Genomic DNA, 23,870 nt, shown 5'->3' on the forward strand with positions numbered 1-23,870 from the left:
TGCTTTTAATTGCTAATGTTTTTTTGGTGACAGCTCATTGTGTTTATGGATATATACAATTATGTGCCAATGACTTTCCCTTCCTACAAATGACTGTTTACAGTTGAATGTCATTTTAGAAGATGTGACCATTCATAGTTGGTGCTCACTCCCTTTTGGATAACAGTAATGCCTGTTTATATCAGAAAGAGGAAGGCATTTTTATTGTTAAATATTTGTTTTAAATATGCATGTGTGCACAGAATTAGAATACTGGGTGTACTAATTCAAGAGGATTAATTGCGTGACAAACATGGCCATTGATTGTCAGAAGTTAAATATATTTAAATCTACCTGATAGTCTAGTCATTAAAAGGAGCGAGCAGGAAGGACATGGGAGAGAGCCACAGGAAGCAGCAATCAGGTCTCATTCACCTCATAGAGACTGCAGCAGAGCTCAAAGCAGCGTCACGTGGCAGCAAAGGCAGCTGATTGACGAGCATCAATCAGCTAGGTGTTTTCTATTTAACTTTTTCAGGGGAATTATATTGAATTAAGTAGTGTTTAAAGTAGAAATGTTCCGCAATACAAACAGAACTCTAAGCTGAAGAGAGTAATTAAATATTGAGTCTGGAAGTATGCCAGGAAGGCCTGGCCCTGTGGAAATGCTCCTCCTGCAATATGTGGGAAATCTGGGAGACATTCAGTGTTCCTGTTGTGTTCTCCTGCAGCTCCTGACTGACAGTAAGGCACAGATTAAGTGGCAAATGGACTCAATGTGGAGATCCATGATACTGAACACTTTGTGGATAGCATATTTATTTTTAACTTACCGAGATACAGCATGGAATAGGCCCAGCAATCCCCTGATCATAGGACAGTTTACAACGACCAATTAACCTACCAACCGGTACGTCTTTGGACTGTGGGAGGAAACTGAAGGACCAGGAGGAAACCCATGCAGCCATGGGGAGAACGTACAAACTCCTTACAGGCAGCAGAGGGAACTGAACCCTGGTCGCCTGCACTGTAACCGGTCACATTGTAAACAATGGATGTACAAGTGGGAAAGTGATATGTGACCACCAGGGAGAGCAACAGGTGAAAGCAGATACTTCAGCAGATATTGGTGGCAATTGTCCTTGTGCTCTCTCACTCAAACAGGTGGATCATACTGGATACAGTTGAATGGCCTCTTAGGAAAACAGCAAGAGCCATAATTTATACCCCGGTACAGCGGAAAGCTATAGTGACAGGGGATCAATGGCGTGGGGGAGCATATGCTTTGATTGTGAATATGACAGGGGAATAGAATGTTACCTTCCTGGTATAAAGGTCAGGGAGCTCTCAGAGTGGCTGTAGGGCACTCTAAAGGGAAAGATGAACAGCCAGTGATTGTGGCATAAATTGTGAAACTGTAGTACCAATAATACGAGTAGAAAAAGTGATGGAGTCTGAAACGTAATTTTGGGAATTAGGGAGTAGGTTAAAAAGCAAGGCCTGTCCTTGGCTGCTTTGAAAGTTAAGGGAGGAGATCGATGGAGATCTGATGGAGGTATTTAAATCTTAGCTAGTCACAGATGAAGATGCTAGGTGACTGGAAGACAAAAATGTGGAACAATTATTCAAGAAAGACAAGGCAAATAGGGATAAGCTAGGGGACTGCAGGCCAATTAGTCCAAAATCAGTGCTAGGGAAATGGCTGGAAAACATTCTGAGGGATAGGTTAGTCAGAACGTATTTTTTTGTGGGAAATCCTGTCTAATAATTTAATTGAGCTTTTTTGGAGAGGTAATTAAATACATAGAGGAGTGCAATATGGTTTATATGGGCTTCACTAAGGCCGCTGACAAGGTCCCAATTGGAATGTAGGTCCAAAAGGTTAGATCACATAGGGTCCAAGGAAATTGGCAAAATGGGTCTTGAACTGGTGTAGTAATTGAAAACCGAGGGTGACAGCGAGGGTTCAAAGGTTCATTTTATTATCAATGTATGTATGCAGAATGCAACTTTCAGATTTGTCTTTGAGGGTTGCTTTGGAATTGAAAGTCAGTGACCAGTACCATAAGGATCAGTGCTAGGACTCTTGTTGTTACATACATTAATAGCTTGTATATGAATGTAAGAGGTATGATTAGTAAGTTAGCACATGACAGAAAAATTGGTAGTGGCATTGAAAGTGAGGTGGATGATCTAAGGTCTCAAAACTTATCACCTGGTACTTTGGGCAGATAAAAAGAAAGGGAATTTAATCTTGATGCATGAGATTATATGCCTTGGGATGTCAATTGAGGAAAGTACGTATCCCATGAATGGTAGGGCCTAGAGAGTATTGAGGAACAAAGGGACTTCAGTGCTCAAATCCGATGATCCTGAAGGTAGCAGCACAGGTAGATAGGCTGGTGAGAAGGGAATGTTTTCCCTTTTAGATATTGCACAGAATAGGTAAAAGCATATGTTAGTCTTTCTAAAATGTTGCTTTGGTCACAGCTGGTCACTGCAATATAGGAAGGCATGACTGCATGGAAAGGGTACAGAGGAGATTTACAAGGAAGGAGGATTTCACTTTTAAGAAGAGTTATCAACATACCCAAGAGTATGAATGTACCCTACCTTTGTAAATTGCGATACAAAGTACTCGTTTTCTATCTCCTCTACTTCTGCTGGATCTGGGCATTAATTCCCTCTCTTGTCCTTGAGTGGTCCCATCCTTTCCCCAGCTACCCTCTTGAGTTTAATGTATGTTTAAAATGCCTTGGGATTTGCCTTAATCCAATTCACTAAGGACATTTCATGGTACCTTTTAGCCGTCCCGATCTGCTGTTTAAGTAACTTCCAGCTTCCTTTGTATTCCTCAGGAGTGTTGTCCGCTCTCAGTCTTTCTAAACCTGATGTATGTTTTTATATTAGTCTAGAGTTCTGGCCAGCTCACCCCACATGTCAGATGCAGTCTTACCCAATGGCAGCTGCCCCAATCTACTCTTCTCAGCTTCTTTTATAATTAGCATACACTCAAATTAATACCTTTTGCCAAGGCAGATTTTCTTTATGTCAGACTGATTATATGGCATAAAACTCCTATAAAACAACTTGAAACCTTCGACTAGTAAGCCTGGAACAAAAGTTTTTAGTCCAAATGATCTGAGTAATTATTCATGGCAAAACAGATTTTATGCTCAGTAATCAAGCTGTTGCTGTTGGGAGCTTGCCAATGCAGAAAAATAGTATAGTTGCAGAATTTGCCTGTTTTAGAAAGTCTGTAGCTTTTGCCTGTATAATCAGTTATTGAGCCTCACAAGACATTAAACTTGTGAAATGCTTTACTAAGTTTTGATGAGGTAAAGTGCTATATAAAAGCAAATATCACTGTATTTAAAAACACAAAATGTGAGTGGAAATAGATACTACCTAGCAGCACAAGTTGATTAGGCAAAGTTGAAGTAATGTCTAAACCATTTTTCAGCCAAGTAATTTTTGGGTTGGGGATTCCATCCGCATGGCATCTCAAACTTGAAGCCACACCGGGTTCTTGGGCCTGGCTCTCTGGGTACACTCTGATCACTGGAGGGACTATCAGTGGGAAAAAAAGAGAATACTTCAGTGAGTATCAATTATAATCATTAACCATAAAAGTAAATAAAAACTATCCATGAACCACAGCCAGAGATTGTGACTGAACAACATTATGTAAATTAATGTTAACCTGAAATTAATTATTCTTTAATCTATTTTACAAAGTTCTTTAATCTTTTAAAATATACATCTACAGTATATAGCTGTGCTGGAGTGTTGTTTATATACTTCTAAATATTTCTTTGTGATTTGTATGATATTTACCATTGGCTGGCATAACTAATTAGAGGCATTCTTTGTTTACTTGTAAATTTTGCATTAGAAAAGTATACATATAACCAGGATAATGTTGGTAATCCTTGTCCAACCAGAAGATATGGCTGGGACATGATAAATGCCCTTTTGATACCATTTCTGGTTCTTCCCTGTTAACTTCAGTAAAAGTCAAGTGGTGCTTAAAATATGTGATTGATCCAGACCTGTCAGGATCCTGCTGTGGAGTAAGCTAAAATCTTTTCCTTGTCAAAATGGAGCTTTTTTTCCCATCAAAACACGTCAAAATAGGGCAAATCCTTTTTGTAGGATCTAAACAAGATGATTGCAGAGGATTATATGGAATACTGAGCTCAGAAACAGAGTTTCTGCTGAACTAATGCATGCAGGTGTGGCTATTCTCCAATTGATATTTCTCAAAGCAATAACTGCAGGCACAAGCATTAGGAAAATGGTAATTTTCATTTAATTTTGATGTAAATTGATTTAAATTTAATTATTTTCTGTTCTCTATATTTTAATAATTTAAATCAAATGTATTTAAAAGTTTTATTAGTTTTGAGTGTCTATGAATGCTTGAGCATCTCAGAGACATTCACAAATATAACCTCTTTGACAGCAGGTTTGACATAGGGTAGGTCTTAATCAGTACTTGAACCTACTCTGAACTCAGCTACTCTGGCAGCAGTACTTAAATGTTTTGTTCAGAAACGATCCATACTGATGTCCAGTTAGATGTTAAGCTGTTTTCCTGTACAAGATTATAACTGGAGACCCACTCTGGTATGAGACCAGTTGGCAAGACCATATCTTCCTAATCATTAAGATTTAGACATTTTTGAGGGATGTGTGTCAAATGCAGGCATATGGGTCAAGCTTGGGTGGGCCTCTTAGTCAGAATGGATAAGTTTTGCCAAAGGCCCTGTTTCTATGATGTATGGTTCTGTGATTGGTCACTGTGCTGTGAAGGACAACTGAGGAGGGTAAATTTGAGTCAAACCAGTATCAATAAGGTGCAGCAGACAAAAAAAAAACATGCAGATGTAATTTTTTGGTTTAATTGACTTTTTAAAATCCCTAAAAATAACTTATCCATTGAAATAAATAGACTGCTCACTTTGCTGGCCAAAGAGCTCTGTTGATATTGAATAACATATTATAATCATGTTGTGAAAATGCATTTATAACAAGACTTATATACAAGTAGATTTTGGAAATATTGAGCAACACACACAAAATGCTGTAGGAAGGAACTCAGTAGGCCAGGCAGCATCTATGTTGGGGACTAAACAGTTGACATTTCCGGCTGAGATGCTACATCAGGACTATCCTGATGAAGGGTCTCGTCCTTCATTAAAGGCAACACAAGGACGGGTAGAAAAATAGATTGTTCAAAGGTTCATTGATTATCAAAGTATAGAACTCTGAAATTTTTTATTTCTCTGGGTAGCCATGAAACCAAGAAAAAGAAAGGCAGCACGACTATCAAAACCCCAAATCCAACCTCCCTGCAAAAGAAAAAGAACAAAAACAGAACGGGCATATCAATCCACAGATTCCTCCTCCTGAATAAAAATTGTAGTAACTTCTCCTTTGAAAAGGCAGACTCGACAACTTCATGCCCAAGAAACAACTTTATCTTGAACTTCAAAACTGTTATGTATATACAGAGGCTTTCACAACCTGTACAGCATGGCAGGAACACTACATACAAAAGCACACCGGAAGTAAAAAGAACGGAAGTAGAACCCCTCATTATCCTAATTAGTATTAACTTACTTTTATTAATGCTCATATCACAACACTTCTCCCCCTTTAAAACCCAACATCCCCAAATGTAAAAAACTAGGAAATAAAAGCAGTGGTGTTATTAACTTGCGTACCCCTGAAAACATATACTAGTATCTCAGCAACAGTTTATTAATACAAAACATCTGGAAAACATGACAGATTTAACATTCAATCTAACAACAACAAAAAAGAACTGTCCCGTCAAAGATTCAGTCTGTCAGGAGGTTTACGAGTGCGCTGTGATCTGCGCACTACCCCCAGTGACCCAGCAGGCACCGCTGGTGAGGGTGTTTTGGGTGGATCTGGTGTTGGAGGCATGAGAGGGGTCTGTGTGTCTGCGTGAGAATATCCATCCTCCTCAAGGGACCCCGACCCCTCTGCCAGCGTCTCGCCCTCTGGCAAAGTCACTGGTGGACATGCTTCCACCGTAGTCTGTCTCACAAATAGAAACTCCATGGAACTGTCTGCCTCTGAGCTGGTATCATGATGCAGGTGCACATGGTCCTGATGTCTGTGGAAAACACGCCCATCAGTCAGCTTAACAACATAGGAGACGGGACCACTCTGCTTAAGAATAACCCCAGGCAGCCATCGCTGATTGTTTCTCACGTAGACATTGTCATCCGGTTTTAACTGCCTCTCTCGCACATGTTGATCATGTCCCTCCTTCTGCTTTTCCTGCTCTCTCTCCACTTTCGCCTTCCTGTCCGGGAGCAGCAAGTCCAACCTTGACTTGGGCCTACGCCCCATCAGCATCTCTGTTGGAGTGCGGACAGTTGTAGTCTGTGGCGTGAGGCGGTATTTAAACAGGAAATGTGAAAGCTGCATGCTAAGAGAGTCCCCTATCATCCACTTCAGGCCTTCCTTCACTGTCTGAACAGCCTGTTCAGCCAAACTATTGGAGGCTGGGTGGAAAGGGGCCGTCCGAATGTGACGAATGCCATTCTGCTGCATGAACTCACTGAACAGCTCACTGGTGAACGTCGGGCCATTATCAGTGACCAGAGTGTCAGGCAACCTGTGGACTGCAAACACTTGCCTGAGTTTGTCTATGGTTGAGGGGGCTGTGATGTTGTTCATGATGTGAGCTTCCATCCATTTAGAATGTGCATCTACCATTACAAGAAATACCTGCCCCATAAAAGGGCCAGCAAAGTCCAAATGTAGCCAAGACCAGGGGTGGTCTAGCCACTCCCATGGGTGCAAAGGAACTGGTGGTGACATATTCTGATTAGTCTGACATTGCGTGCATGATTTTACCTTGTTCTCCGGATCCTGATCCATTCTTGACCACTAAACATAGGATCTTGCAAGGCTTTTCATTCGAGACACTCCTGGGTAAGCCTCATGAATTTCCTCCACAATCTGTGAATGGCCAGGGGGAGGCACGATGACCCTCGTCCCCCAGAAAATGCAGCCATCCTGCAGACTGAGTTCTGTCTTGTATTTGACATAAGACCTCAGTTCCACTCCTTCCATGACTCTGGGCCAACCTTGTAAAAGAAAAGTCTTGACTTGAGACAGGACTGGGTCCTTCTCTCTCCACTGCCTGATCTAGGTCGCCTTTACAGGCGTCTCTGACAGCCTCTCCAATGAAAACACAGTCTCTGGAGGCACACATGTAGTAACAGGGTCTCAGGTAAAGGTAGTAGACTCAGTGCATCAGCATTTGCATTATTCCCACCTGCTCTGTACACTATAGTGTACCAGTAGGCTGACAATGTAAGAGCCCAACGCTGTATCCTGGCTGAGGCTAGCGGTGGGATGCATATAGTCTCACTGAACAGGCTCATCAGTGGTTTATGGTCCGTATAAATTGTAAATACGTGTCCATAAAGGTACTGATGAAAGCGTTTGACCGCAAAAACAATGGCCAGACCTTCTTTGTCTAGCTGTGAATATCCCTTCTCAGCAGCTGTCAGGGTACGTGAAGCAAAACCAATAGGCTTCTCTGAACGGTCCTCCATTACATGTGAGCGTAAAAAAATGTGGTGTGGTCTCAGGGAGTTTCACTGTCACACCCTTCAGTGTTCCCAGCTCGTCCCTGAAAACGTCAGAATATCCTCCGTCGTGTGTGCATACTTAATTTCATGCCAGTTTAGCCAGATTTTGCAAAGCCAATTGCGACCCAAAAGACTGGCCCCCTGCCCTTAGCTATTACTAGCCTGGCTTCAGCCCTCTGACCCCCGGCTGAAATGTCCACATATAACACCCCTAAATGAGGTATGAGCTGCCCGTTATAGGTCCTGAGTTTGAGCTTTGACGGTCTAGTGGGAGGCAGTTTGGACCCCCATGTCCTCCTGTAGGTCTCCTCACTAATGACCGATGCAGTAGCCCCTGAATCAATCTCAGACTTAATGTCCTTTCCCCTGACGGTGACTGTGGCATAATATGGTTCAGGTAGTTCCTCATCTGTTTCCACTGCAAACATGTTGTAGGCACACGGTGCCTCTTCATCTGCATTTTCTAGATGGTGTGTGGCTGCCTGAGCCTGTTGAGCATTCCCCTGCCCAGGCTTAATCTTACCCTTTGAACTTCTGCACTTTTTAGCTAAATGTCCCTTTTTGCTACAAGCATGGCAGACGGTGTCTTTGAATTTGCAATCATTCGCACAGTGCGTCCCTCCACACCGGAAACATTTCACCCGCTTTGCCTGTTTACCAGTCTCCCTCCTGACTTGGTGCGCTGCTGCCGACTGTGACCCCCCCCCCACCCCACCCATGTCCTTTCTGGATATCCTTGACATTATTAGCAGCTATCTCCATGCCTTCAGCAATCTCTAAGGCTTTCTTGAAAATCAGCGGTGGGGTTTCCCCTAACATGTGGCGTTGTATGCTGTCATTATTAATGCCGCATACCAATCTATCACGGAGCATGTCTTCCAATACCGCTCGGAAATCACAATGCTCCAACAGCTGCCGAAGATTGGCCACGAAATTGGCCACAGACTGACCTGGCTTCCTGAAATGGCTGTGAAACTTACACCATTGGACTATCACAGAAGGTTTCGGATTGTAGTGATTCCCCATGAGCTTCACCAGTTCGTCATATGGAATGTCCCACGGTTTCCGCATGCGGCTAAATTCTTTATTAGCTTGTAAGTCTTTGCCCCACACACACTCAGGAGAATAGAGCGCTTTTTATCCTCCTCTGTAATTCCATTAGCACAGAAAAGGTGTCCCAACCTTTCCTCATACCCCGGCCAGCCTTCGTTCCCTTCCAGAAATTCACCGATAGTTCCAAACGTCGCCATCTGAAACGCGAAGCTCCCATTTGAAAAACGTGCCGATACGTTCACAAAACCAGTTCACCTCGTCTACAAAAATACATAGTAACTTCTATTTTGAAAAAGGCACACTCGACAACTTCATGCCCAAGAACCAACTTTATCTCGAACTTCAAAACCATTATGTGAATACAGAGGCTTTCACAACACGTACGGCATGACAGGAACACTATATACAAAAGCACACTGGAAGTAGGACCCCCCATTATCCTAGTTAGTATTAACTTACTTTTATCAATGCTCACATTACAACAAAAATGAGCAAAACGGAGCAGGCACATCGACCCCCAAATCCCTCCTCCCGCACAAAACAAAAGTGATCGAAGGGGATGAAGCACATTGACCTCTCAAATCCCTCCTTCCACACAAAATGAACAAAAAAAATGGATCAGGCACATCGATTTCCAAATCCCCCTCCCTGCACAAGAAAAACGCGAAGATCAGGCAAGGAAATACAGAATAACAAAACTATAAGACTGAAAAAAAGTCTATAGTTAAAGTCCACATCCAAAACACAGGAAAAAAACCTGGCAACGCTCTCCAGGAGCAGTGATAGGCTCTCCCCTCTCTGATATAGCGCAACTGATCAAAAGGCAAGCAGCCAGCGCTCACCTCCTGCACTTGCTTTGATGCTTCAATCACCCTCCTAAGTGTGAACAATGGAAGTTATATTTGATGAAATAGAGCCAAACGTCGGCTTGCAGTCTGTCATGCAGCCTGCCCATTACGAGGTTCGGTCACGCTACCTCTACCTCCCAGAACCCTTTTGGAGACTGTAGAGTGCTGGAACACCCAAGTGATCTCCAAACTTCCACAACTGCCTTGATGTTTCAATTGTCCTTGTTACTTCAACTGGGTGAACAACAAAAGCTATAATGAGCAAAATGGGGTCAAACATCAGCTTATGTGTCCTCCTGCCACCTTCTCAGCACGAGGTTTGCTCACACTGCCTCTGCCTCCCGGAATCTTCTCGGAGACTGCACAGCGCTGAAGCACCCAATAGATCTCCAAACAGCAAAAGACAGGCTGTTTTCATATTTTCACATGGAATTATATTCAAGATGAGAAACAAATGCAAAAGACATAAAAGAAGTGAAAAAGATGGTTTTATGATCTACCCAGAAGACATCAACCAAAGGAGCATCGTACGCACACACTATCTTGACTGGATCAAGATTGTGAAAAAGACATGAGGAGGATACAAAAGGATATGGAATAGAATACATGAGTATGCAAAGATCTAACAGAGTATAATGTAGGGAAATGTGAAATTGTTCAGTCTGGCAGGAACAAATAAACTATTATTAAAAAGGTGAGACATTACAGGGCTTGTACGTGGTTATTACAACAGATTTGGAAAGCCACCAGAATACTGTTTATTTCAATGGGAATTGAATACAAAAGCAGAGACACAAGGGTCACTACAGATGCTGGAATCAGGTGCAAAAAATGAACTTCTGGAGGAACTCAGCCGGTGAAATGGCATGTGTTGGGGCACGAGGATGGTTGACTTTTCAGATAAGCCGCTGCATTGGGACTGAGAACACAAAGGGGAGAAAGCTAACGTAAAGAGATGAGAGGATGGAATGAGATAAGGGCTGGCAGGCAGTAGGTGTAACCAGTACCTACTACACCCCTCCCCTTCACCTCTTTATATCCCTTTATATCTCTCCTCTTCACTCCAAGTACTAATGCAGGGCTCAAATCAAAACATGAACAATCTCTCTGCCCGCACAGAGTTCCTATAAAAGTAGAGATGTCCAGTTTTAGTTATCTAGGGCACTGATGAGAACACAGTGAGTGGTCTGTTGATACTGGCTGCTGAGTTCCTCCTGCATTTTGTGTGTTGCTTTGGATTTCCAGCATCTGCATAATCTCGTGTACAAGATGTTGTTCTCTTTACGTAAAGAAGGATGTGGAAGTATTGGGAGCAGGTCAGACAAAATGTATTAGACTCATACCTGGGAAGGCAGATTGTCTTATGAGGGAATGTTGGGCAGGTTAATTGCGTATTTGTTGAAATTTAGAAGAGTGAGAAGTAATTTGACTGATGCATGCAAGATCCTGAGGGAGTTTTTACACAGCATGTTTCTTTGTGAAAGGAACTGGAGCTCGGGATTACAGTCTAAAGATAACAGGTTGTCAATTGAAGGCAATGATGAGATGAAAATGTTATTCTTCTGTCTTTGGATACACTTCTGGAAAAGGCAGCGGAAGCAGATATTTCCAATATTTTAAAAGCAGCAGACGGTAGATTCTTGATAAGCAAGAGATTAAAAGGATCTGGAATTGAAGTGTGGTCCTTCAGGTCTGCTTTCCCATCTATTGAGATGATCTTAGTACGTAAATGGAAGTGGAGACCTGGAGGCACAAATTGTCTATTTCTGCTGCCAGTTTATATGCTGACCAGTAATTTGCTGACATTTGTAACTTGACATTTATCTGATTTCTATTTTAGCAACAGCATGGTGTGGTTAACACCTCATTGTTCCACTAGCAAAATCTGGCCCATTTTCGTCATTTCTTTTGTTCTTTCCAATGTTCGATGCGGGTGATGCAATGAGCTTAAACACCAGAAACATCAAATTGCAAATCCACAGAGACAATAGTCTAAGTATGGAAATAAGATTATATGTTTTATAGCACTTGCAGACTATCTGTGACTGTCAGGTATGATAATTTACTAACCATTCACCTGCAGGATGTGGGTCTGGTGGAGGTCATCATAGCCAAAAGCATGGCAGGTGTAATTCCCCATGTGGATTGTTGTAACCTTTGTAATATAAAGGGAGCCATCATCACCAAAATCCTGCAAAAAGAAATGGAGACACTTAGCCTTGCAGTAAAGAAATGGCATTGCAAATATAAAATAAATTCAAAAACAACATTGGCTTTTCAGTAATATACCAAATTCATTGAAGTGTTGCAATTATCAGCATTAATTAATCATAGTTGAAGTCAATGATTAAACAATTGATAGTCTTTAGCTGGAAAGATTTTGTAAAGAGTAAAAGCAAGAAGATGCACAGAGTAGAAGGCATGAAGAGTAGGGACTACAAAGGTTGAGGAAAAGTGTTACTTAATGAACTTTGAGTTATTCCAAAAATCCACGTGACAGCCTACTGGGCAACCTTCAGTTCTTGCTGGATACGCTGGAGTGGGTGGGTTGTGATGTACTTGGATATTGGCTATGACTTTCACATTTTATGCCTTAATAATAATAATAATACTGAATGCAATTTTTTTTCAGACACTGATATCTGACAAATATCTGCCTCGATAACCACTGCATCACTCTTTTATTTGGTAGATTTTGAGTTCAGATAGTAATAAACATGGTGTCAGGCCCATTTGATCTTCTGATTTTCTCAGGTAGTTTTCGAAGGTATAAGCTTATATTAATAATATCTTACAAGTTTATACTGAAGTAAAAATAGCATTCCAGTACTTCTTCATAATCCCTGCTTAAGCGAAGCAAGAGAAGAACAACTGGGACTTAATTACAAATCTGTGATCCCATTATTGGATCTTGATATATCTATGAAAGAAATAAATGAGATCTGGTCCTAAAACCCTTGTATAGCTACAGGCCAAATAGATTAATATTCCTGGAAGTATTGCAGTTACTTTAAAATAATTGGTTGCTTTGATACAATGTAACTGAAGAAAGTGCGTTCAAGACAAAAATGTGCTAATTAATGTGAAGAATGAAACCATTAGAGAATGGAATCCTAGGCAGCGTTTCCACTTTGTTTTAAGCAAGAAGCAGGCAGCCGCGATTCAGCCATCTGTAATATACTCCACCTGATATGGTGAAATACATATTGCAATGGATTTGATTTGGCTGAATTTCACACTTTTTAAATTTTCATTGACTTTATGGGAAATTGTTCTTGGGAATGTGAATTCTTGGGAAGGTTGCATAACATGTCATACACCAAGCTCTTGGCAAATGATATTATATGTTGTTATATAAACTTACATTGATATCTTCTAGATCCAAGAAATTTAATGTGATTCCATTGTGCTTCCAGATGATCGGTGGTCTCAGGGTGCCCTGTACAGCACATGACAAGACGGCGCTCAGTCCAACAGTTACTGTGGTTATACTGACCTTCTTATCTTCTGGAAGATTTAGCTGAATAACCTCTGGAGAGAATAATATTGAAATCGCAACTAATCAAACAATTCTAAATGATCTATATCCAAAAATAGTGCATAAATTAACATATTAAACAATTTAAACACATGATTAACCATTTAAAATTCCACTGCTTAAAAATCCAGTAATGAAGATTTTGTGAGACACTTGTGGACAGCTACTAACTAAATGAATGGTCTTCTTCTTCTTTGGTGGGGAGCATACAGCTTAACCCTCCATTCTTAAAATAGCACCATCCTAGCAGATAATCCATGCTGTGATTAATTCCTCCAGAATGGTCATGGGTTTACTAAAGGAATGGAACTGAAGTTTGCTTGACGCATCAGGACCTGGGGCTTGGAGATAACTTGGATTATCAATTGCAGAGAGCACAGTGTTGAGTTTGATTGAAAAACAACTTTTAACTCAGGAACTTAAAGAGTGGGTAAATTAATGCAATCAGCGAGTTACGGGAATCTTAGAGCCTTTTCCAAAGTTTTAAGAAACTAATTTCCCCAACTGTACATTTGACCTAATTTGAATATTTCCTCCTGATGTTTGTTTTATTTAGCATTTTAGCTCTATTGCTGGTGCGTTTGCATTTTCTCTTTCCTTAGTTCTTGCTGCAATCAAAATTACAAAGTTTTTGTCATTATCTGTAATCAAGAAGGCACCTCTTTATTTGACTAGTGCAAGTGTACAATCATTGGCTGAATATATCTGGCAAAGGTTGTTGAAAAGCTAATCTCAATCAAAAAGCAACACTGTCTATATTGGTGCTTTGGCAATTAAAAAGCAAAATATAAGGTTGAGTACAATTTGCTTCTATCTTGATTTGTGGTTTTCTGAGATAGCCAATGAAGCTATTTTGACCCTGTAGATTCAGCCACAGGTGGGACAGGTGGTGGTGTTAGATGGGTGGGTAGTTTGGAAGGTGGTGCATTCTTTCAGCTGTTTACACCAACTTTCTGTGCACACGTGGCAGAGTCCTTCGGAGCAACATTAGCTTTGTCAGCCACCTTAGAACCTACAGAGCCAAAGTGCTCAGAGGTACCTTTTGTAGGTTGTTCATGTCTCAGAAGCTCAGGGACTGCTGCCCAGCAGACCTTTGAGAAAGATGCTGGATTTGAGGTCTTGCTCTTCAAAGACACTTCTCCTCAAAAAGCCAAAGGCAATAATGAATTTAATTAACAATGTCTGACTTTGTTGATAGATGACTCATGAGATATGGTAAGTACTTTCATGTTTTATGGAGTCTTGTTGTGGATCTCTATTTTAGGAAGGCAGAGTTATATAGCAGGGACAGGTTGAAGTTGTTAAATAGCAGACCTATTCTTTCACATGCTCCAGTGAACAAATATCAATGATGACTTGAAACTCAGCTTCTGAGCATGTGCTGCAGCTCAAAAGACTAATGTTGGGGTGACTTTTGTTTTGGAGTAGTGGAGACATGAATTATACAGTTTCCAATTTGGCTGCAAACCAGCTCAACATCTTTGTGAAGCTTCTTGAAGGTTCAAAATTCAAGATTCAAGAATGCTTAATGTAACTTCCAGTACACAAGTGTAAAAGAGAACAAAATAAATATTACTCTGGATCTGATGCAGCACAAAAAGAAAAACACTATGATAAAGAACACAATAATAACAAAACACAATACAGTTAAATACATAGAATAGTTTATATACATTGTATGTCTATAAAGTGATGCTAGGTACAGGAGTACCTGTAGATAAGGTGACTCTGACAGGAAATGAGAAAGTAGTGGTGGTGGGGGGTGCGGAGGAGTGGGTTAGTGGGCGGAGGTGTTGATCAGCCTTATTGCTTGAGGAAAGTAACTGTTTTTGAGTCTGGTGATCCTGACATGGATACTATATGGCCTCCTCCCTGATGGGAGTGGAACAAAGATGGTGTGGGATCCATCATGATGTTACTGGCCCTTTTCCGGTACCTTTCTGTACATATGTTCTTGATGGTGGGTACGCTGGTGCCGGTGATGCGTTGTGCGGTTTTGACTATCCAATGTAAAGCCTTCCTCTCCATTGCAGTGCAGTTCCACGTGACCCAATCTTTCCTCATAAGATAATCCCCTCCTCTCTGGCTTCAACCCCTGTATCCCCTCCAAAGCCAGCATATCTTTCCTCAAGTAAGGAGACCAGAACTGCATGCAATATTCCAGATATGCCCTCTCTAGTATCCTGAACAATCATTACATATCCTCCCGACTTTCAAATTCAATCTCTCTCGCAGTGAAGGCTAAATTTCTATTTATCTTCTTGATAACCTGCTGCACCTACAAATCAACCTTCTGTGATTCATGCACAAGCACTCTCAAGTCCCTCTGCACAATAGCAGCCTGCTATTTTTCCCTATTTAAGTAAAAATCTGATCTTCTATTTATCCTTCCTAAATGGATGACATTGCACAGAGGCGTAGTGGTTAGACTAATGCTATTACAGCAGGGACAGGTTAGGGTTCTTGACCTGGGTTCAGAGTCTGCCGTTTGTATGGAGATTGTACCTTCTCCACGTGACCGTGAGGGTTTCCTCCAAGTACTCTGGCTTCCTTCCACACTGCAAAGGTGTACGGGTTAGTATGTTAATTGGTCACATGGGTGGGATTGTGCTGTGCAGGTTCACTGGGCTAGAAGGGCCTGTTACTGTATCGTGTCTCTAAATAAAATAAAATAAACATCATACTCCAATCGATGTGATATACTCTGCATAGGGTCTATGACATCGCTGTAATGCAGCAGTGAGATCATGGACCCTATACAGATTTCGCAGGAGGAGGTGTTTGCTATCTTGAGGCAAATTAGGGTGGATAAATACACAGGGGCTGATAATGCATTCAATCAGACAATCAGGGAGGTTTAGTGCAGAAAATGCAGGGGCTTTAGCAGAGATATTTAAAATATCCTTAGGCACAGGTGAGGTGGTGAAGGACTGGAGGATAGCTTATATTGTTTCGTTGTTTAAGAAAGACTCTAAGTGGGACTACCACTAGAGGTCATGGGTTAAAGGTGAGGTGTTTGAAAGGAATATGAGTGGATAATTCTTCACTGAGAGGGTTGCGAGACTATGGAATTAGTTCCCAGCACAAGTAATAGATGTGGGGTTGGTTTCAACATTTAAGGGAAATTTGGACAGATACATTGACGGGAGGGGTATGGAGGGCTATAGTCTGGGTGCTGGTTGATGGGTCTAGGCAGATCAATGGTTTGGCATGGATTGGATGAGCTGAAGGGCCTGTTTCTGTTATATGGTGTTCTATGACTCCATTGTCCAGATCTTTGATCACTCACTTAAGCCATATATATCTTTCTGCATCTGCATTGACAGAATGAAAGACTAAATGAGGTAAAATAAAGAGGCATGTATAATGGTTGGTGCTGCTCCCTGCACTTGGAGTTTATGTCTATTATGTCTTTTGGTGGGCAGAATCCACACCATAATTCAGAAGGTCGTTCTTTAGCCACTAGAGAGAGACGGTTGAGGTGGATGCTCACATTGACTTTCTCTATAGCAAGCTACTGTAAAGCCCTTTTGAAGTTAGCACCATTGGACACGTCTCCTTTGTTGAAGATGGTCGATGATGAATTACTTCATCTCCTGAGTGCCTTGGTGGTTTCTCATCTTTCCTTCATAGCAGATGAGTTTGCAATTTTCAGAGTGAAGATGAGGTGTGTAGTGGTGTCAAGGATGCTCAAGTCATAGAGAAGTTATTCTTGAGGATTGTTATCAAGCAATTCTTCCTGTGGACACTGACTGTCATCATTAATAGTTTCACTTCTCTCATCCTCCCTCCTTTCTTTCTTATACCCCCTAGCCCCATTCCTCCTTTCCCTAAACCAGTACAGACTAAACTGACTAGCTGTTACAGGACAAACTGTCAGTCTGAGCCTGCAACACAAGGAATAAACTAAATTGATCTCAGCAATCTTAACCTAATTGTGGCAGATGCATCCATCCACTTTAACACGTCTACAATTCACCAGTGCACAATCTTTGTGGAGGCAAAGTGTTATCCTTATGCTGTGGAAGTGCTCACCCTCAAAGAGAGGAATTATAATTGCACTGAACGGGTTAGATATAGACCTGGCAGCTTAAAATTGGGCATCTTTGAGATGCCGTGGGTCAACAGCAGAAATATAACTACCATATTCTGTAACCCTGGTGTGATCAACCCTGTCTCAATGAGAAGTACTGGCAGGCAATTCAGCTAAGGCATCAGGTCCACCTATTATGAAAAAGTGCCAGCCTAATGAAGCTACAGTGCAGGATAATGTGTGATAACTAGCATCAGAGCTAAGCAACATCACAACCCATGAATCAGACTAAAGCTCTGTCATCTTAACAGAGCTAATTATGTATGGATGGACAATTAACAGTCTTGAAGACTGACTTCAAGAGTATTCCCATTCCCATTCCCATCCTTATCAATGCCTGGTCCCAGCATTTGACTGCTGACAAACGGATGAAACATTTGAACCTTGGTCAGCCAGACATACTGAATAGATAATCCATTTCTGCTTCCTCTTGAGATGACCATTACGGAAGCTACCTTTTGCCAATTCAATTCCACCAACTCATCATGATATAAAGCATTGGCTGAGATCACTGGATGTACAATGATCATGGAACCAGACAACATTCCAGCTGCTGTACTGAAGACCTAAGCTCCATCTTCATCTTTAATCAAGTGGCTCCAACATAGTTACAACTGGCATCCAGCTAATTATTTGATAACTTGCTCAGTATACCTGTTCATAAAAAGCAGGAGAAATCAATCTGGCTAATTACTGCCAATCAGTCCACTCTCCATCATCAGCAAGATGATAAAAGTGCATGTCAACAATACTCTGAAATGACGCTCACTCAGCAAGTAGCCTACTATCAGTGCCCAGTTTGGATTTTGTCACAACCAATCAGCTCTAATCTCACGACAAACTTAGTGCTTACATAGAACCATAAAGCTGAACTCCACAGGTGAGGTGAGGAAGACTGCCCATGAGTCAAGGCAACATGTGCAACAAGTCCTATTGTTAAAATGGAAGTTGGTGGACATGAAAACAAAATCACACCAGTGATTGGAGTCATATATCACACATAGGAAGATGGCTCTGTGTGTCAGAAATCAATCATTCTAGATCCAGGCTAACACTACAGGAGATATTCTTGGGTCAACCAACTTCAATTGCTTCACCAATAGATTTTCATTCCTTCATTAGGTTGAAAGTGGTGATGCTTGTGATGATCTGTATATTATCCAATTCTGTTCTGAACACTTAAGTAAATGAATCCATTCAAGCTTATCTGTACCAAGCTGTAAGCAATGTTCAAGCATGGGCTGATAATTAGCAAGTAAGACCTCTAATAAAATAAAATATTATGACCTATGATTCACATGCAATTGCATTTCTAATGATATTTCTCACCATCAATAACCCAGAGGTCAATGTTGTCAAGAAATTCAATTGGACCAATCACATAAATATCATGGCTATAGGAGGATATCAGAAGCAGGATGCCTTGCATTGGATGACACGTAGTCTAACATCCCAGGACCTTTCTACAATTTACAAGGCACAAGTCTGAAGTGCAGTGTATATGTCCATGGATGAATACAATGCCAACAGTACTCAAGAAGCTTGATAGCATTCAAGACCCAGCTATCTGCTTTATTGGAACCCATCAAATACTCTACTGTTGGTTCCATCCAACAAGGGTCCACAATGATTGCAGCATCGATCATTAACAAAATGTTCTGAAGTTATTCTTTCAAGCTATGGAGCTCACAAAACTATAATCTCCATCATCAATAAGGTCCGGGGCAGCAGGTACATGGTAAAGCTATCATCTGCAGTTTCCTGTTCAAAGTGTACAAAAACACTAACTTGGAACTATATTGCCTGTATTTTATTGTTGCTGGATTTAAATCCTCGAACTCCCTCCCCAATAGCATTGTGCAAGTACCTTCATAAAAAAAAGAACTGGAGCAGCTCAAGAAGATAGCTCAGCATCATCTTCACAAGGCAGTTAGGGAAGAGCAATAAATCCTGACCATGTCCGTGAAGTCCAGATCCAGAAAATGAATAAAACAAAACAGACGCGTCTCCCCTTCATTGCGTACACTGTTACTATTTTGAACAACTTCCTCGAACACTGCTCTTGCTTAACTCAATGCTTCTCATGTCAGTCCACATAGCTGCTTCAGCATTGAAGTATTGTATAGTAATTCATACATTGACAAGGCAATATTGATTAGAAGACCCAAGAGTGGCAAGAGAACCTAAACAGGCCATAAGACATAAGAGCTGAATTAGGCCATTTGGCCATTGAGTCTGCTCCACCATTCAATCATGGCTGATCCTTTTTTCCCCTCCTCAGCGCCACTCGCCAGCTTTCTCCCTGTAACCTTTGGTGCTAAGTCCAGTCAAGAAGCTATCAAGCTCTTCCTTGACCACAGCCAACGACCTGGCCTCCACGGTTGCTTGCGGTAACAAATTCCACAAATTCACCACCCTCTGGCTAAAGAAACTTCTCCGCATCTCTCTTTTAATTGGACACCTCTCTATTGTAAGGCTGTGCACACTTGTCTTAGACTTCCTCACCATGGGAAACATCCTTTCCACATCTACTCTGTTTAGGCCTTTCAACATTCAAAAGGTTTCAATGAGATCACCCCTCATCCTTCTAAATTCCAGTGAGTACAGGCCCAGGGCCTTCAAATGTTATTCATATGATAACCCTTTCATTCCCGGAATCACCCTTGTGAACCTCCTCTGAACCCTCTACAATGCCAGCACAGCTTTTCTTAAATAAGGAGCACAAAACTGTTCAGAATACTCAAGGTGAAGCCTCACCAGTGCTTTATAAAGCCTCAGCATCACATCCCTGTTCTTGTATTCTAGACCTTTTGCTATAAACACTAACATTGCATTTGCCTTCCTCACCACTGACTCAACCTGCAAGTTAACCTTTAGGGTGTTATGCACAAGGACTCCCAAGTCCCTTTGCATCTCAGATTTTTGGATTTTCTCCACATTTAGAAAATAGACCACATTTATTTCTTCCACCAAAGTGCATGACCATGCATTTTCCAACATTGTATTTCATCTGCCACATTCTTGCCCATTCTCCTAATTTGTCTAAGTCCTTCTGCAGCCTACCTGTTTCCTCAACACTACCTGCCCCTCCACCAATCTTCGTGTTATCTGCAAACCTGTCTATAAAGCCACCTATTCCATCATCTAAGTCATTAATATACAGCATAAAAAGAAGTGGTCCCAACGCCGACTCCTGCAGAATACCACTAGTCACCGGTAGCCCACCAGAAAAGAATCCTTTTATCCCCACTTGCTGCCTCCTACCAATCAGTCAATACTCTAATGATGCTAGTAACTTTCCTGTAATACCACGGGTTCTTAACTTGATAAGCAGCTCGTGTGTGGAGCTTGTCAAAGGTCTTCTGAAAATTCATATATACAGTACTGTATCCACAGCATCCCCTTTATCTATCCTACTTATAATCTTCTCAAAGAACTCCAACAGGTTCATCAAGCAAGATTTTCCCTTAAGGAAACAATGCTGATATTGTCCTATCTTGTCCTGTGTCACTAAGTACTCCATAACCTCATCCTTAACAATTGTCTTCAACATCTTCCCAACCACTGAGATAAGGCTAACTGGTCTATAATTTCCTTTCTGCTGCCCCTCTCCTTTCTTAAAGAGTGGAGTGACATTTGCAATTTTTCACTCCTCAAGAACCTTGCAGCGTCCAATGATTTCTGAAAGATCATTGCTAATGCCTTCTACCGCTACCTCTTTCTGAACCCCAGGGCACAGTTCATCTGGTCCAGGTGACATATGTTCCTTAATGTATTTCAGATTATTGAGCATCTTCTCCCTTGTAATAGTAACTGCATTCACTTCTCTTCCTCACACTCTTCAACATCTGGCACACTGCTAGTGTCTTCCACAGTGAAGACTGATACAAAACACTCATTTAATTTATCTTGGATCTCCTTGTCCCCCATTATTATTTCTCTGGTCTCATTTCCTAGAGGTCCTATATCCATTCTCTTCTGTCTTTTATTTTTTATAGAGTTGAAAAAATTTTTCTATCCATCTTGATATTGTTTGCTAGCTTGCTTCCATATTTTAGCTTTTCCCTCCTAATGATTCTTTTAGTTGTTTTCTGTAGGTTTTTAAAAGCCTCCTAATTCTCTGTCTTCCCATTAATTTTTGCTTTGTTGTATGCCCTCTCTTTTGCTTTTACAATGGCTTTGACTTCCCTGTCAGCCACGGTTGTGCTATTTTGCCTTTTGAGTACTTCTTTGTTTTTGGAATACATTTATCCTGCAGCTTCCTCATTTTTCCCAGAAACTCACACCGCTGCTGCTCTGTTGTCATCCCTGCCTGAATCTCCTTCCAATTTACTTTGGCCAACTTCTCTCTCATAGCACTGTAATTTTCTTTACTCTACTGAAATACTGTTACATTAGACTTTACTTTCTCCCTATCAAATTTCAAGTTAAACTCAATTATATTGTGATCACTGCCTCCTAAGTGTACCTTTACCTTAAGCTTCCTAATCACCACTAGTTCATTACATAGCACCCAATCTAGTTTAACTGATCCCCTCGTAGGCTCAATGACAAACTGCTCTAAAAAGCCATCTCGTAGGCATTCAACAAATTCATTCTCTCTTGAAATCCATTACCAACTTGATTTTCCAAATCCACCTGAATGTTAAAATCTCCCGTGACTATCATAACATTGCCCTTTTGTCATGCCTTTTCTACTTCCCATTGTAATCTGTGGTCCACATCCCAGCTACTATTTGGAGGCCTGTATATAGCTGCCATCAGGGTCCTTTTACCCTTGTTGTTTCTTAACTCAACCCACAAGGATTCCACATCTTCCAATCCCACGTTACATCTTTCTAATGATTTGATGCCATTCTTTACCAACAGAGTCATGCCACCCCTCCTGCTTACCTTCCTATCTCTCAAATACAATATGTAATCTTGGACTTTCTGCTCCCAACTACAACCATTCTTCAGCCAGGATTCAGTGATGGCTACAACGTCATACCTGACAATCTGTAAAAGTGCAACAAGATCCTCCATCTTATTTTTTATACCCTGTGCCTTGAGATGTAACACTTTGAGTACCATATTTGCTTCTCTTTTTGACTTTGCATCCCTAATACACTGATATTCACTCTGCTGGCCACAATTTTGTCCTGTCATACCTAACGGTCTGACTGCACACTATCTTTGCTTTTTTACCATCCATCCTATCCTGAGTCCATTCATTCTGGTTGACATCCCCCTGCCAAATTAGTTTAGAAACAATCCCCAACGCTCTACAGAAAACCTGCCTGCGAGAATATTGGTCCCCCTTGAGTTCAGGTACAACCCATCCCTTTTGTACAAGTCTCTGCCCCAGAACAGATCCCAATGTTCCAAGAACCTGAAGCTCTGCCCCTTGCACCAGCTTTTCAGCCGTGCATTAATCTGCCAAATCATCCTGTTTCTACCTTCAGTGGTGCAAGCACGGCTAGCAATCCAGAAATTACTACCCTGGAAGTCCTGTTTCTCAGCTTTCTGTCTAGCTCTCCAAATACTCTCTGCAGGACCTCTTCGCTTTTCCTTCCTATGTCATTGGTACCAATATGTAGCAAGACATCTGACTGCTCTTGTCCCGCTCCAAGTCCTCAGGATCTAAGCACTGAATACAATTGTCATTATGATTTATGGTACAATGTTAGCATGAAATAAAGATTAAAAACTAACTGAAACTTAATATTACTTTTCCCATACCTAAAATGTTGAGACTTTTGTTGATAATATTAATTTACAGCCATTGTTATGTGGTAGAAGTACACAGTGAAATATACTTGGCAGGCATTGCATTAGCATATTGTGAAACAGCTGGATGTGTACTTGAACCAGTCTCTTGCACTCATAGCCTCAGTAGGAAATGAAAGAAATTTCCAGTTCAGAAAGAGGTATTTCATGTTCATATCAATCACAACAAAAAGTTATTGACATTATTACCAGTAGCAGACTTGAAAGTTATCAGATACTCATTCTCGAACTTTAAAACTACGGCAAATGTTTCTGCCTAAGTTACACTCACAAGCAAGAAGTCCGATCTCCCATCAATCTGTGAGTGATTTTGTTTTACCCTCTTCTAAGCCCAAAATCTTCCACCTATTACCTCAAATCTAGGCACCCCAACAGTCTCCTCTCAGCTTAGAAAAGTAGGTGGAACTGGTGAAAAGTTCTCAGAGTAAGGAATGAGGGGAACATGAAGAGAATAAACCAAAGCATTGGAAAATGGGAAGCTAAATGCTGAAATGCTGAAGTAAAAGCTTGCAGTTTGGCTACGCAGAGTCACAATGTCAGCTTGCAGTGCACAAAATTCTTGAAGAAAGACCAAAGCAACTAACTTGAATCCTACAGAAATTGACAATGTAGCTGATGAAGAATTACAAGTATCATTGGACGAAAGGCACAATGATATGACCAGAAAGACTCAGGTAGTGAAAATTAGCTAACGATACCTACAGTGAGCAGCTGTACAATAAACAAATTATTGTGCCACCATTCCAGAAACTGACCAGAGTTCCAGAACCTCATCACAACCCAAGAGAACTTATACTTTGTTGAATTTCAAGCTGTGAGTTCAGTAACAGTAAGAGAGAAGGGGAAACACAAGCCTAATCTCTAACAATCTTTGATTATCCACAGAGCTATAATAGTTATAATATTGCTATAAAATGAAGTATTCATGTCTTGAATCTATTCCAAGTATT

At 41.1% G+C, this 23,870-nt stretch overlaps 1 protein-coding gene across 4 annotated transcripts in view; it reads right to left on the bottom strand.

The window, feature by feature from the left end:
• The window catches only part of LOC134348885 (follistatin-related protein 5-like), a 688,665-nt gene that overhangs the window by 43,891 nt on the left and 620,904 nt on the right, over positions 1-23,870 (bottom strand). For 3 of the 4 annotated variants that reach the window (XM_063052679.1, XM_063052678.1, XM_063052677.1), the window contains exons 7-9: positions 12,885-13,051; positions 11,591-11,711; positions 3,388-3,549 (exon numbers count right to left, since the gene is read on the bottom strand). In XM_063052679.1, coding sequence (XP_062908749.1) covers positions 3,388-3,549; positions 11,591-11,711; positions 12,885-13,051 — 450 coding nt within the window. The remainder of the gene's footprint in view (positions 1-3,387; positions 3,550-11,590; positions 11,712-12,884; positions 13,052-23,870) is intronic. The other variant, XM_063052680.1, reaches the window with a different exon arrangement.

Source organism: Mobula hypostoma, chromosome 7, assembly GCF_963921235.1.
Source record: "Mobula hypostoma chromosome 7, sMobHyp1.1, whole genome shotgun sequence".
NCBI lineage: Eukaryota > Metazoa > Chordata > Chondrichthyes > Myliobatiformes > Myliobatidae > Mobula > Mobula hypostoma.